General features: G+C 42.4%; 1 protein-coding gene across 2 annotated transcripts in view; it reads left to right on the top strand.

Moving 5' to 3' along the window:
- Positions 1-12,803, top strand: part of roraa (RAR-related orphan receptor A, paralog a) — a 245,749-nt gene that overhangs the window by 175,711 nt on the left and 57,235 nt on the right. The window contains exon 1 of one of the 2 annotated variants that reach the window (XM_086073042.1): positions 3,562-3,705. The exons of the other annotated variant lie outside the window; for it this stretch is intronic. Within the exon in view, the coding sequence (XP_085929168.1) occupies positions 3,675-3,705 (31 nt within the window). The 5' untranslated portion in view covers positions 3,562-3,674. Of the gene's footprint in view, positions 1-3,561; positions 3,706-12,803 lie in introns of those variants that run through there. 2 annotated transcript variants of the gene reach the window in all.

Genomic DNA, 12,803 nt, shown 5'->3' with positions numbered 1-12,803 from the left:
TCAGGGAAGAATGTGGTCAACAGCTAATGTTAGCTGGAAAAATCTCTCCTTGGGGAGAAGCAGGCATTGCTGTGCATTATCATGACTTGTCATAGAAACCTTTGGAGGGAGTTCAATGACATGCCGGTACGTGAAAATGTACAAGTTGAGCATAGGCTGATACAATTATTTGCACATTACATGTATGGTATTAATTTAAACCTTTATTGATATTAATTGGAAATGGACTATAGTGTGTATATGTATATTAGAGGTGTAAAAAAAAAAAAAATGCAAGTCAGAAAATCCGTTTTGATTTGATGAACCAAGCCAAATTGATCCTTGAATGGTATCACACCCCAAGTGTGTTTGCTATATCAAAAACTGCGCGGTCAGCATAATAAACTCTGGTGTTGGTGTTAGCTGGCGTCGGACCCAATGGGTCGCTCGCCGCTTACCTTCCACAGGGATCTTCAGGTGGTCGTCGTTGTGTCCCGTGATTTGGGCTCCTGCCGCTTGTCTCCTTCTGCTTTGCTCTTGCCGCTAGCTTCTCGTGCTAGCTGCTCTTGTTAGCCGCTCCAGCGAGTTCTCGCTAGCCACTCTTGCTCGTCGCTCATGCTAGCTCCTGCTCGCTCCTGCTCGCTCACTCCAAAGAATAATTGGTAGTAATTGGTGTTATCCTTGCGAGTGCGGTGTGTCTGAGGCGCCGGAGTGCCCCTTTTTACCCTCGAAATCTGCTGGATGTAAACTGTGATTCACTATTTTATCTTGCGTATTTAGGCACATGAGTAAAATCCAGAAGCTTTCAGATCAATTACATTGTTGTTGTTTACTACCATTAAGTTCTATATTTTTGGTGCTATCCATCCAGCTATTACAAATGAAAGCCCATAGCGCTGTGCTAAGCTAGTCTGTGAGAACCTGTGGTCGTTTCCAGGAAAACTGATATAACAGGCGCTTTGAAAAGCAACCACAGTTAGCTTATTCTGACTCATCGGGTGGAAATGAGACGACTTCAGCATCTATGAGGTTGTTTTCGATACTTCACTAGCGGCTGATTGCTTCCTATCCCAGGCATGCTTCAATTGATGCTATCGGGTTCAGCATGATATTTTGTTCATTAGATGCGGCGCAATAAGAGACCAGTGTCGACACAACGTGAGTTAATATGTTTAGTGTCCTTAATGGATCACAGGGGTCTTAATGAAACGTTGTCATGGAAAGATTTATGTCGCAACTGCTGTTGAGTCCTCATTTCCATATCGTATATGGTTAGGCATACCTTTATTCAATTATTAGGACACAGTAGAAGGCGTCAAATGAATAATAAATACATTTAGAATTCAAAATGGGACTAAATAAATATTCAAATCGTCTGTAACAATTGCATAGTTAATGTGCAATTCGGTCCCGGTGGAAGCATCATCATTCTCTTGCAAATACACAGCGAAGCAGTCATGTTGTTAACGTCAGACACATCTAAAGAGAATGTGAAATGAGCCTTCACAATCTCCAAATTTGAAATATTCATGCTGTAAACAAATATTTTTTTCTAGCCCCTCATCTTTTATTTTTTTATTTTCATTTTCAGATTTGAAATATTGTAGCGTCTGAAAGCGAAGCCTTGCTCTGTTTGTCTTGAGATGATACGAGAAGCAGCTTGTTCAGGGAAATGCCAAATGCAACGTGGTTATTGGCCAAGGCTGGATTGCATTAAAACCGGAATATTGTATCAGAGGGAGGCAGCTGGCTACGAGTCAGAACAGATTATCATATGAGGATGAGCGAAGAGGTGGGGGTTGGCGGTGGGGGGTATATGGAAGGAAAGAGAGCGGCAGAGACGGGGATGGTAAGCAAGGGGGCGAGAGCGAGGCGAAGAAATCCTAGGGAGAAACTCATCGCCTGGTCGCTGTGGGGCGGCGGCGGCGGGGGGATCATCCCGACCCTTTCGCCACTATCGCCCCTTCCTCACCTGTCAAAATGAGTGTGTGAGATCTGTCAATGCGTATGTTGCGTGCAAGTCTTCTGATAGGTCAGAGGAAGAAGCTGTGGCTCCGCTCATCTTCTCAACACGGCTGGCAGACATCTGGCTCTCTTACTGATCTCCCAATGAGAGAAATTACTAGGGCCCTACTGATTAATTGTCCGGCCGATTAGGGCCCCTCAAACATCAGCCAAAATACTTGACCAAATAGCTTATGTTTGCTGATTGTTTTGACCTTTACACTCTAACCGTTTACATCAAATTTTCACAAGTAACACTGGTCTCATTATTTATTGCACATCAATAAATATATACCATGTAGTGACATTAAAGCGTAGAAGAAGAAAGTAGCGATCACGTTTTTGTTGTTGTTTTTTTTGTGTTTCGAATATGTGCTGTTTTGATAGATTTCAGTGCCACGAGCAGCGTGCTAATTTTCGCTAGCAGGTGAATAGCGTTTTTCATCGTGTGTTAGCTTTGAGCTAGCTAGCTACATTGGGTAAATAATTCAAAACGAAATGTGATTTATATTTGTGTGTGCTCTAAATGTAACTAACTTATATTAATTTAGCTTATTTTTTATTTCAACTGGAGTGTAATAAACAGATTGAAAGCTAAATATATATGAGATTTGGTGATAAAGTCAGTGGACCTGTCATTCAAAACAAAGAAAATAATTGTATTTTTATTTTTTATTTTTTTATTTTTTTTTTTAACAACAAATGCTTGGAGAAGTTTTGTAAGGAAATTAACGTTGATGTCACTATTTTACACACCTAAAGTCACAGCAAATTAAAAAAAATCGAAATAAATAAATAGATAAACAAAAGTACAACATCAATCGAACTTAAATGTGTTAAATATGACACCAATTCAACTATTGGTCACACAAACACTCATGAGAAGGATTCATGTATTTATAAATTCATCAATTTTGTTTTTGTTTTTTTAAATGTCAAATTTCAAATTAATTATTTATGAGAAAATAAGACGAGAGCATATAGCTAACTGAGATATTTGGATATTTTTTTCAATGCAGACCAGCTCATTTTTTTATGCATTATAATAATTTTAATTAATCAACCTATTAATCTGTGATTGGCTTTTTTTCCTGCCCAAAAAATTCACATGGGTCAGGGCCTAGAAATTACACATCCACCCTTATCCATCTTCTATTTTTGCTTCTGATGCCCCCCCCCCCCCCCCCCTATCATCCTTGTCTCGCAATTTGTCCCCTCTTTACTTCACTTTATACTTGACATTGCACCACAGAGAACAAAAGTGTGAACCGGTGTCTGCTAGTTTTGACTGCAAAGATAAGAGCACACTTGGATATGTGTGGTGGGGGCACGGGTGGGGAGGGTGGGTGGGTGCGGGCTATGTCAAGCAGAGGCGGGCACGCTCAACTGCAATCAGCGGGAAGGCGGCCAAGCTTCCCTGCCTGAGCTCTCAGCGCCCCTACTGGCTGCACGCTGTGCCAATCAAAGGCGGAGGAGAGGAGAGGAGTGAGGAAGGGATGGGAGGGGAGGGGAGGACGGCGGGGACGGGGCTCGAAGGGGGGAGGAGTCAGAGCCTCGCGCTGATGTCACAGTCACATGGATTCTGGTGTGGTCATGCTCCAAGGCTGAGAGGCAGAGAGCTGTGCTGGCCAGCTGCTGCTGAAACAGCAGTGCGCGGGGTGATAGTTGTTCTCTTATGGACCCGAAGCTTAATGATGTATTTTGTGATTTCAGCTATGAAAGGTAAGAAGGAGCACAAAATTGACCAGATATAAATAACAATGCATGCTTGTGCGGGCAGCCTGAGTAACAAGTCGGCAAGTACAGCCTCGCTATTCATAGGCTGCCAACTCTTTGCATTTCGTTTGCAAGGCATGAGAGTGACAGACAGAGAGAGAGAGAGAGAGAGAGAGAGGGGAAGTAGTGCATGCGAGGAAATGCTGCTTTTGAAAATGTGTACTTTTTGCATGATTTATTTATTTTTTTTGGTGGGGTGCAGATCTTTACATTTAAAAACTGGATGTGTTTAAAAGTCAGTGTTTTCTCATGCTGCAGAAGTTGCACATGACCATTTCTCATTTTGGACTTTGTGGATGATTTGATGGGGTGAGGTTGTTGAACGTGGCTCGCAGGCGGGCGACTGCCAGACGATGGGATGGTAGAGGTGGTATGGGTGTTTGTATGTGCATGTGCAATAATGATGTGTGAATGAGAGTGCTCCACTGACCCATTTTTTTGGGGTGGGGGTGGGGGGGGGGGGATAGTCGGGTTTACATGTGTGGCCATGAGACCCTGACTGGGTCCTCCCCGTCTGCGTGATGATGATCTAGGATGCCAAATCCCAACTCTTCCACCCCCCTCCATTATACAGACAAAAATGCGCGCACACACACAGGCAGACAGTGAAAGTGTAGTCATACATAGAGTGCAGCACGCACTTCTCTCATGCATGGTTTCACACACACACACACACACACACACACACACACACACGCACACACACACACTGTACATGAGCATGCGCTTCACACATTTGAATCCACTCTGATTCTTCAGTGCAGACAAATGTTAAGACTCGTTTGCAGACATGCTCACGTGCACACGCCATGCAAATGGCTTGAATAACAAGTCATGAGGGACGAGAGCTGTCATTTTGCATTAAATGCAAAACAAAACCAGCCAAACAATAATGCCGTGTGGCGTTCACTGCTTGTTTTGTGTGCTTTCCACCTGCCAAATTTACATTTTGGCTTCTGAACAGCACATCGTATGAAATTGTATCCATAAAAAAAAAAACGGTATAGTCCTTAGACTTATGTATGAATGATTGGCAGCATGTTTGTAGTCATGTGTTTTCATTGTGATTGCATAGCATGGGATTAATTCAGAAGTCTTAATTGCTGGACTTGTGAAAATGACCACAGTATCATCTATATTCAGTTTAAAGTTAAAGGGGGGAAAAAACGTCTCACATTTGTATGATTTGCACTAAAAAGGTCCGACGCAAATACAAATGTTGGTTACTTACTATTTAAATGCATTTATTTTAGCTTTATATCATACCATTCCTTTTTATGTTACCAAAAGTTATCTTTAGGGATGGGCGAGTACCGATACCAGGTATCAGTATCAGGCCGATACCAGGGCTTATTTCAAGGTATTGGTACTCGCAACGGCATCAGCCGCCCTCTTGTGGCCGTTTTACGATCAGGAATGTGAAATTAGAAGAGTATAAAATTGCCATTACGTTCATGTAATTTTAAGGAAAAATCATATTTTGGGATATATGTCTTTTTTTTTAATATATATATATTATTTTTTTTAAGGGAAATGTTCATGGATCAAAATAGTGGTGTCGGTATAGGTGACTACTCAACAGTAATACTGATATTGCGCAAAAAAAAGTGGCATCTAACGTCCCTACTTTTTATAGTACATCTTTAACGATCACAATCGCTATTGTAATGACAGGTGCCGTTTAGAGTTTCTCTGTTACACTTTTCTGCTATTTTGACTATTTTACTCTGTCCATAGTCAACTACAAGAGCGGCACAATACGATAAGAGACACTTTTGTGCAGCCCCGCACCCTCCCGGGCCCCTCTCCGTCTCTACACTGCCTCCCTTTCCCCACCACTGTCTCTCAAGTACCTAATTACCTGTAATGGAAACATCCCTCTCATTACCCCATGCAAATGAGGCAGCCTACTCAGCACAATTAAAATGAAAAAGCCAGTTACATCATTAAAAGAAAGTTCTTTGATGTGCTTATTGACAGAAAGGTATTTGAGAACCGAAAAGTCCGACCCTTAGAACACTGAGGGCTTTTTTTATTTTATTTTTTTTCAACGAGGTCTGAGCGCGTGCAGACTGAGCATAAATATGCGATTTAGTGTGAGTGTGTACTAGACTGTAAAAAATGTTGGGGGTCTTCAGAGGAGGTAAGGCCAAATGTCTGGTGATAGGCGCTTTGAGGTCATGTTATCACGGCTGTAAATATTTGCTGTTGATTCGCTCCTCATTGTCTCTCTCCATTTAGCGGCCCATTGCAGAGCTGCAGGCCCCTCACACATTAAAGCAGAGGTTAACAAGATTGGCCATTATCCACTTAAAGCCTCGGGACATAGCGAGCCGAAGGAAAAATGGCCACAGATTAAGGTGAAGGCAAATATAACACAGGTTACCTGAAAGGATTTAAAATAAAGAAAGAGGGGGAGCTAATTTAGGGAAGTGCATCCTCTGTAAGTACATTTAAAATCTAAATGCATAAAAAAAACATTTTGATCTTAATTCCCCGGTCTCCGAGGATTTAATTTCCACAGAAGACCAACAAAAATCAGCCTGACAGACAGAGCAGAGCGCGCCTTGGTCGTTTCTTTCGCCTCTCAAGTGCAATGGCGTCCCCACGGGTTATTAACGCGTGTGAGGTGGGCCAGTTGGTGGCATGCACGAGATGCACGCGCCTCTGCTTTCCTGGCTGTTTAATGAGATATTGACTGCCCGTTGTGGGCATGGATTTTTGATTTGGCTCTATGATGGAATAGAGTAAGGATATCAATCCTCACGAGAAAAAAAAAATATATATATATATATATTTATTATTATTATTATTTATTTATTAAAAATGTTTGTGGTACGGTTCACCTGGTGGCTCTGTCAGTCGCCATGTCTCGTCATTCACACCTTGTGGTGCTGACAGATCGGTCCAATCACGGGCCAGGTCAGGTGATGCTCACCAATCAAACAAGCATGGAAGAAGAAGGCAGCATCAAATAAGCATCGGGCTATGTGAGATTTTTTTTTTTCCTTCATCAGTCACAAATGTTGTGTTCATTTTCACTTTTTTTTTTTTTTTTTTTTTTTTTTTACCCGAGCTATATATCCACTATATATCCGTCTTACTGTATATCCTTTCCCTTCTCTTTTTATAGCTACGTCCTCCTGTCATGTAGCATTTAACTGCTGACACGCTACTTCCTCTGTCAGCACTGCTTAGATCATCATTTACCACAGCAATGGCATTAAAGATAATGTTTACTCTTCTCCTTTTTGAGGCAGGTCCTTCTTTTGACTAAGGTGTTGCCAAAAAAAGAAACAGAAAAAAATAGGGAGGGGGGGGGGGCAAAGGACAGTTATAATTGGATGCTAGTTGTACACATCTTTTTAGATATCGTGGTTAGGTTGCGTTTTGTAGGTGCTTTATTGATCACAAAGGAAATTTCTGTTATCCCGAAATCATAAACACTATGTTCAGATGTGAGGTAATGAAAAAAGTTTACAGGTTCCAATGCAATTTGCCGCTTCTCTGTTTACCACTATGCATCTTATTAGTGTTGGGGAAGATTAATAACAAGGCTAAATTGTTTTCCTTCCCAATTTGCACCTGTTTGGCCTCATGAAGCATTCAGCTTAGAAGTTGTTGTTTTCCCCCCCTTTTTTTTTTTTATTCTGCGTTTGTATCGTGTTTCCCCTCTGTGGGGCCTCTGGAGGGCTGTCTGTCCATATGTGTTTTTGAAGTTGCATCAAAGCGGAAATGGGGAGAAAAAGCATTATTGATTTTGCGTTTTGTCTGACTCCCAACACAAGAGGATGTTAAAAACACGCAAGGCGTTTAGGTGTTGAGTGTGTGGAGCCGGAGGGAGATGGGAATGGGGAATGGGGGATGCGGGAGAAACTGCAGAAGGCGGAAGGTGAGTAGGAACTCCAGACTGCATTAATGCTCGTGTCCCGAGAGTCAGCGGCTCGATCCTCTGACTCCGATCATTCACCAGCCTCTTCTTAATGGCAGAGTCGGTAAAGTCTCTTATTGCGGGAGCGATAGCGCCGCCGCTTCATGAGATGTGCGAGTCCTCAGATAGTTGGCCTGCTTCTCTTTGAAACTCCAAACTGCTTTCTTGTAATTGTAATCAGATCTCGTGCTGGCAGCGCCAAAGAAGAGCAGCATTGTGAATGTCTTTTATCGCCTCAGTCTCCTCATGTGTCCGCGCCAGCAGAGGTGTGGTGAGCCCACAGCCTGTTTAGCCACATTACACAACATGCACAGCTGCCTGTATTGCAATTATAGAAAGATTGGTCGTACATCATCCCCAAATATCTGATTGACCGGTATATACGGAATTTTCTTTCATGTGAAAAACAGAATATATCGAAGAAGGAAGCAAGTGGCCTTAAAAATACTGCGAGCGAAGGTGAATGAATTCTTGATTACTGTCAACACACTGCACTGTACCGCGTCGTGTTTATTTTCTTAGTTGAATGAATTGGAAAATTACACGCTTGCAGATATGGTAAGCGAAATGCGCTGTTTACGTAGCCTGATCAGGGATCAGAACTGTACCGTGGTGACCTGAATCGTGGCTCTTTCCGAGAGAAGAACACACCAAAATGAGTTATTAGAGATGTTCCAAGCAGTTGACTGTTGTCTGAGCTCGTTTGCATTTCGACCTCGGGCTGTGTAAATAATATGGCAGTTTGGACTTATTTGTGGTAAGCTGCATTTGTTACAATGGCACAGTTTGGCATCCCCAAACCAACTCACCGTCAGTGGCACATGAAACCTATCCTCAACTATTCATTTGAAAAACTCAAACTATTTTAAGTTTTTGTGGTCTTTCGTGAAATGCTCTGAGATTCCACAAGATGGCACCAAAGCCTTGTTCTGATAGGAAAGTAGTACAGCAGAACCTTGGAGTTTGAACGTCTCGGAACTCGTACAAATCGGACTTCAACCCAAAAATCGAAGTAAAAAAAATGCCTCGGAGTTTGAACTCATTTCATTTGAACTCGAGCAAAGCAAGCTAAGCCGAACGTACCTTGAAAACGGGCAAACGAGTGAAGCCGAGCGAAACCGAGCAATGCCGAATGCTCACGTTGCGGTAGTTGAGACGATGCACTGCTCATTTCCTGTCAGATCGTGAATACTCCCGGAGGTGCTCCATACTTGCGATTTTGATGTTTCCACGACAATTTTCTTTGCCATGGGCCCAAAGAAAGACAGCAGTGCCAGTGGCAGCAAAGAAAAACGTACAGTGCTACGAACCACAGTAGAAGTAGGAAGGAGATTATCGCGCCGTTGTAACTACCGTGACTAATACTGGCACGAGGACCCCCCACCCCCCCTAGCTGTTCAACAATGTGCCTGACGTTAAACAACGCACGCAAGGACCGCTTAGTAGTCTAACAATATGCCCAATGTAAAATACACTAACTCAACACTGAACTAAAGCTAGCATCAACATAACATTTATCATCCACTGATGCCATCACACCACAACAGGTAAGGTAAAGTATTTTTATTGTTTGAATACTGTACTGTAAATGTAAAAACATAAATAGAAATTAAAATAGGAATTTTCGGTTTTTGGAGCTTGGGAACGGATTAATTGCATTTACATTATTTCCTATGGGAAAAAATATTTCGGAGGTTGAACAATTCGGACTTAAAACACTTATCAGCAACGAATTATGTTCAAACTCCGAGGTACCACTCGAATTGGTGTTAAGGAAGTATGTTGAAGTGATACTCAACTCCTCCAACATTTTTGTGGACGATTAAGTTTAGTCTGGGTTGTTGGCAAAATAAGTTAGTCTGTTTTGGGATCATAGGTTGTGCTTTATAGTTTAACATTTGATGAAACTAACAATTTTCGGGGAGACAAACCAGTTATCTGTGTTGTTTCTGCTATTCACAAATAGCAGAATTTTACTGAATGTATTTTATTTTGTTGCCTAACGTCACCTCTTGGGGAAAAAAACGTGACCGTCGCAACGTGGTCAAGCGCTTGTCCTTGAAGCGCTCAAGAGAAGACTGCCCGTGGTGACGCCACTGTAAGAAGTGCAGTGCTAGAATGCTGTGGAGTCGGGGCGAGATGAAGGGTCAGAGGTCACGACATACAAAGTCACTCTCCCCTCCGCTCCGTGGAGACGGACTGCTACATCGAGGGACCCTGGCAGGGAGGAAAGGATGAAAAATGAGAGGCGCATGGAATTGTGATGAGCTGAGGGCGTGGGCGGCGCTATAGGAAAGGTCGTCGCTACATGCGCTCTGACACTTTATTACAAAAGGGAGAGAGGTTCGAGGGCCGTTTGAGTATAAATCCCAGAAAAAAAAACACGAGGGTTGCTTCTTGTATTACAGTATCTGATTCGGGATGAACCAATTAGGAATTCTCCCGAGCAGCAGGGGGTGCTGTTCTAACAGAGGCAATCAGCCAAAACTTGAAATCTGTGACCCTTTGCACAGATTCACTTAATAGCATGTTTGCAACTCCCAAAGGAGCGCGCATATGTGCTCGCTAAAAAGTTGAAGCTCATCCTCCAGGTTAACGTCGAAAAGCACTCGCCGTCCCAAACAAAGGCACATTAAAAGAAACGCTGTCATCATGAATAACAAAGGAAAATAGCCTTGCCGGAACAGTCTGTTCAAGATTGATTTTTATGCTCATGCATACATTTGAAATGGAAGAAATGCTGCTTCAGTGCTAATTACCAAGATGAAAGGAGCAGCAATGTGCAAGGCAATGAACTTTGTTTAAAGGCGCTGCACATGGCTGTTTCAGGGACGTGGCATTTTAATGAAATACAGCCCTGTTTACTCACTTCACGAGTGCGCGAAAATGATACTTTGAAACAACTTTCTCAGAATTAATGCTGGGGAGAATAGTGGACGACAGACCTCATTCACCAAGTCCCGACATGAAGTCACAACTGGAACAAGCTCTTTACATTCATGGTATAATACAGTCAATTGAAAATATTATTTCATATTTAGTATCTTTATTCTGTAGTCTTAAAACCTTTAATAAAAAAAGACATTTGTGTAGGATGTTACAGTAGTTCTTTTGTGTGTAAAATAAATAAATAAATAAACTGTTGACCAGCCATCTTGGACTACTTCACTTTTTTTAGCGGGCTCATCATTGCCATAGTGCATCTATTGTTTTACTGGCTAACACCGAAGCTAGCACGTCAAAACCAGAGAACTTCTTTACTTCTACACCACGTATCCATCCGGTAGAGTTTAATCGTGTTGGTACATACAACATAATACTTAGAATTGTGGCACAAATCAAACACCATGTTGCAGCTTCTGCTTATAGCACACACAATGCCACCATTTCTAAAAAAAACATTTTATGGACTGTATTTTCTTTTGATATTGATCACTTGTCTTCCCGATGCGTATTGATACTGAAAAATCAGCCAGCCCGAGCCAGAGCCAAAGTTTGATCTCAGGACTTTTTGATGTTAGGCAGATATGCTAACCCCGTTGGCTAGCATAGCACATTCTTTCACCTTTTTGATTATGTTTTGCTAACATACAATTGGAAACTCTATGGGCATACGAGAAAACAATTAGCATTATGTGGTGGTTTATTACCCTTAAAGGGTACAATAATTATGTTCTATGCAGCCCCACTGGTCTAAATATGATATTATGGTTAGGTTATGTGGAAAATGAGTTAAGCAGCAAAATGTAGCCGTTTTTATCCATCTCAAGGGGCGGCCATCTTGCCACTTGCTGTCATGTGAAAAAGACATCACAGTTGCTCGGGTCTCAGGTAACAACCAATCAAAGCTCAAAACGGGTGAGTTGTGATTGGTCATTGCTTGAGCAACTGTGATGTCATCTTCAGTCGACAGCAAGTGGCAAAATGGCCGCCCCCTTCTGGAGAAGAAAAGAGAGAAAAAGAGAAAATGGCCGCCCCCTGAGATAGATAAAAATGGCTGGATTTTGCTTCATAACTCTTATTCCTCAAATGTAATATTAATCAGAATGTCATGTTTGGATTAGTGAGGTCACACATAACATGTTATTGTCCAGAAATGGCGCATACATCAGAACGAGCAGAGCAAATGAAGAACGTGTGAAAAAAAACAATATCAAATGCAATAGTTCACAATTAGCTATTTGTGAATGAGGCCTTAAATGAATTTGAGACCGTGTGTGAGTTTTCCAGCAGGAGGGCAAAAGGGGTTAACTTGTCTGTGGAGAGCTCCTTGACCTATCTGAGCTGAGCTCCCCCGCCCCCCTTCCCCGCAATGTGGAATATCTGATTGCTGATTATGAGTTTATTCCCCATCGCGCTGAGCCTTGTGCGCGTCAGGATCCGTCCCTCCCCGGCTGAACTGATTAAGGAGCTGGAGATGGTGCTCCAGCTCTCAGCGATTGCTCAAAGACTCCAAAAGGCTGGTAATCTGGAGTGCAGCTGGCAATCACCCACCACCGTCTCCTATGGGGGAGAGATGGGGCCTTGTGTTGTTTTTTTGTTTTCAAGTGGATTATTATTTAATTATTTTTTTTTGGGGCTTATTGTTGTCTTTGCTCCCCTGGGCTTTCTTGTTTCTAGAATAAGAGCTTTCTTAGTGCTGAGCGCAGGTCCTCGTTTCAAGCAAGCCACTCAGCTCAGCCCGGTCCAGCCGAGACAACAAGCGTGTCAGCAAAGAGAGTCTCGGGATGCGCTTTATGATCGCTCTCTAAGAGGAGCCTAATTTGGGCAAAGAGGAGCTTGATGTTAAAAAAAAGCTTAGCTCATTTTCAAAGCTCCCCGAATCCAACACACGGGACAAAAGCATCAGTTAAATTGAAGGAAATGGCTGCACAGTTGCTGGAAAAATGTATCCTTATGTAAACTTTTAAAGGCTTATGTGCTGTTAAATGGATTTATGTCAACGGGAAACACATTTCCCAGCAAAAGACGGGCACGCCTGCTTTATTTGCTCGCAGGGATCTGTGTCGCTCGCTTGCAAATCAGCAGCTGTCATCTCAAAGTTGTGTTTTGTCATAGTTGGAGGGGAGAGGAAGACAGCCGTATTCCAACGGCGCTGATGGCTGTTTTAATG

Source organism: Leptonotus elevatus, chromosome 4, assembly GCF_054856555.1.
Source record: "Leptonotus elevatus isolate MCC_2025b chromosome 4, RoL_Lele_1.0, whole genome shotgun sequence".
NCBI lineage: Eukaryota > Metazoa > Chordata > Actinopteri > Syngnathiformes > Syngnathidae > Leptonotus > Leptonotus elevatus.
Note: the sequence above shows the minus strand (reverse complement) of the source record. Positions and strands in the feature narration are given on the sequence as shown.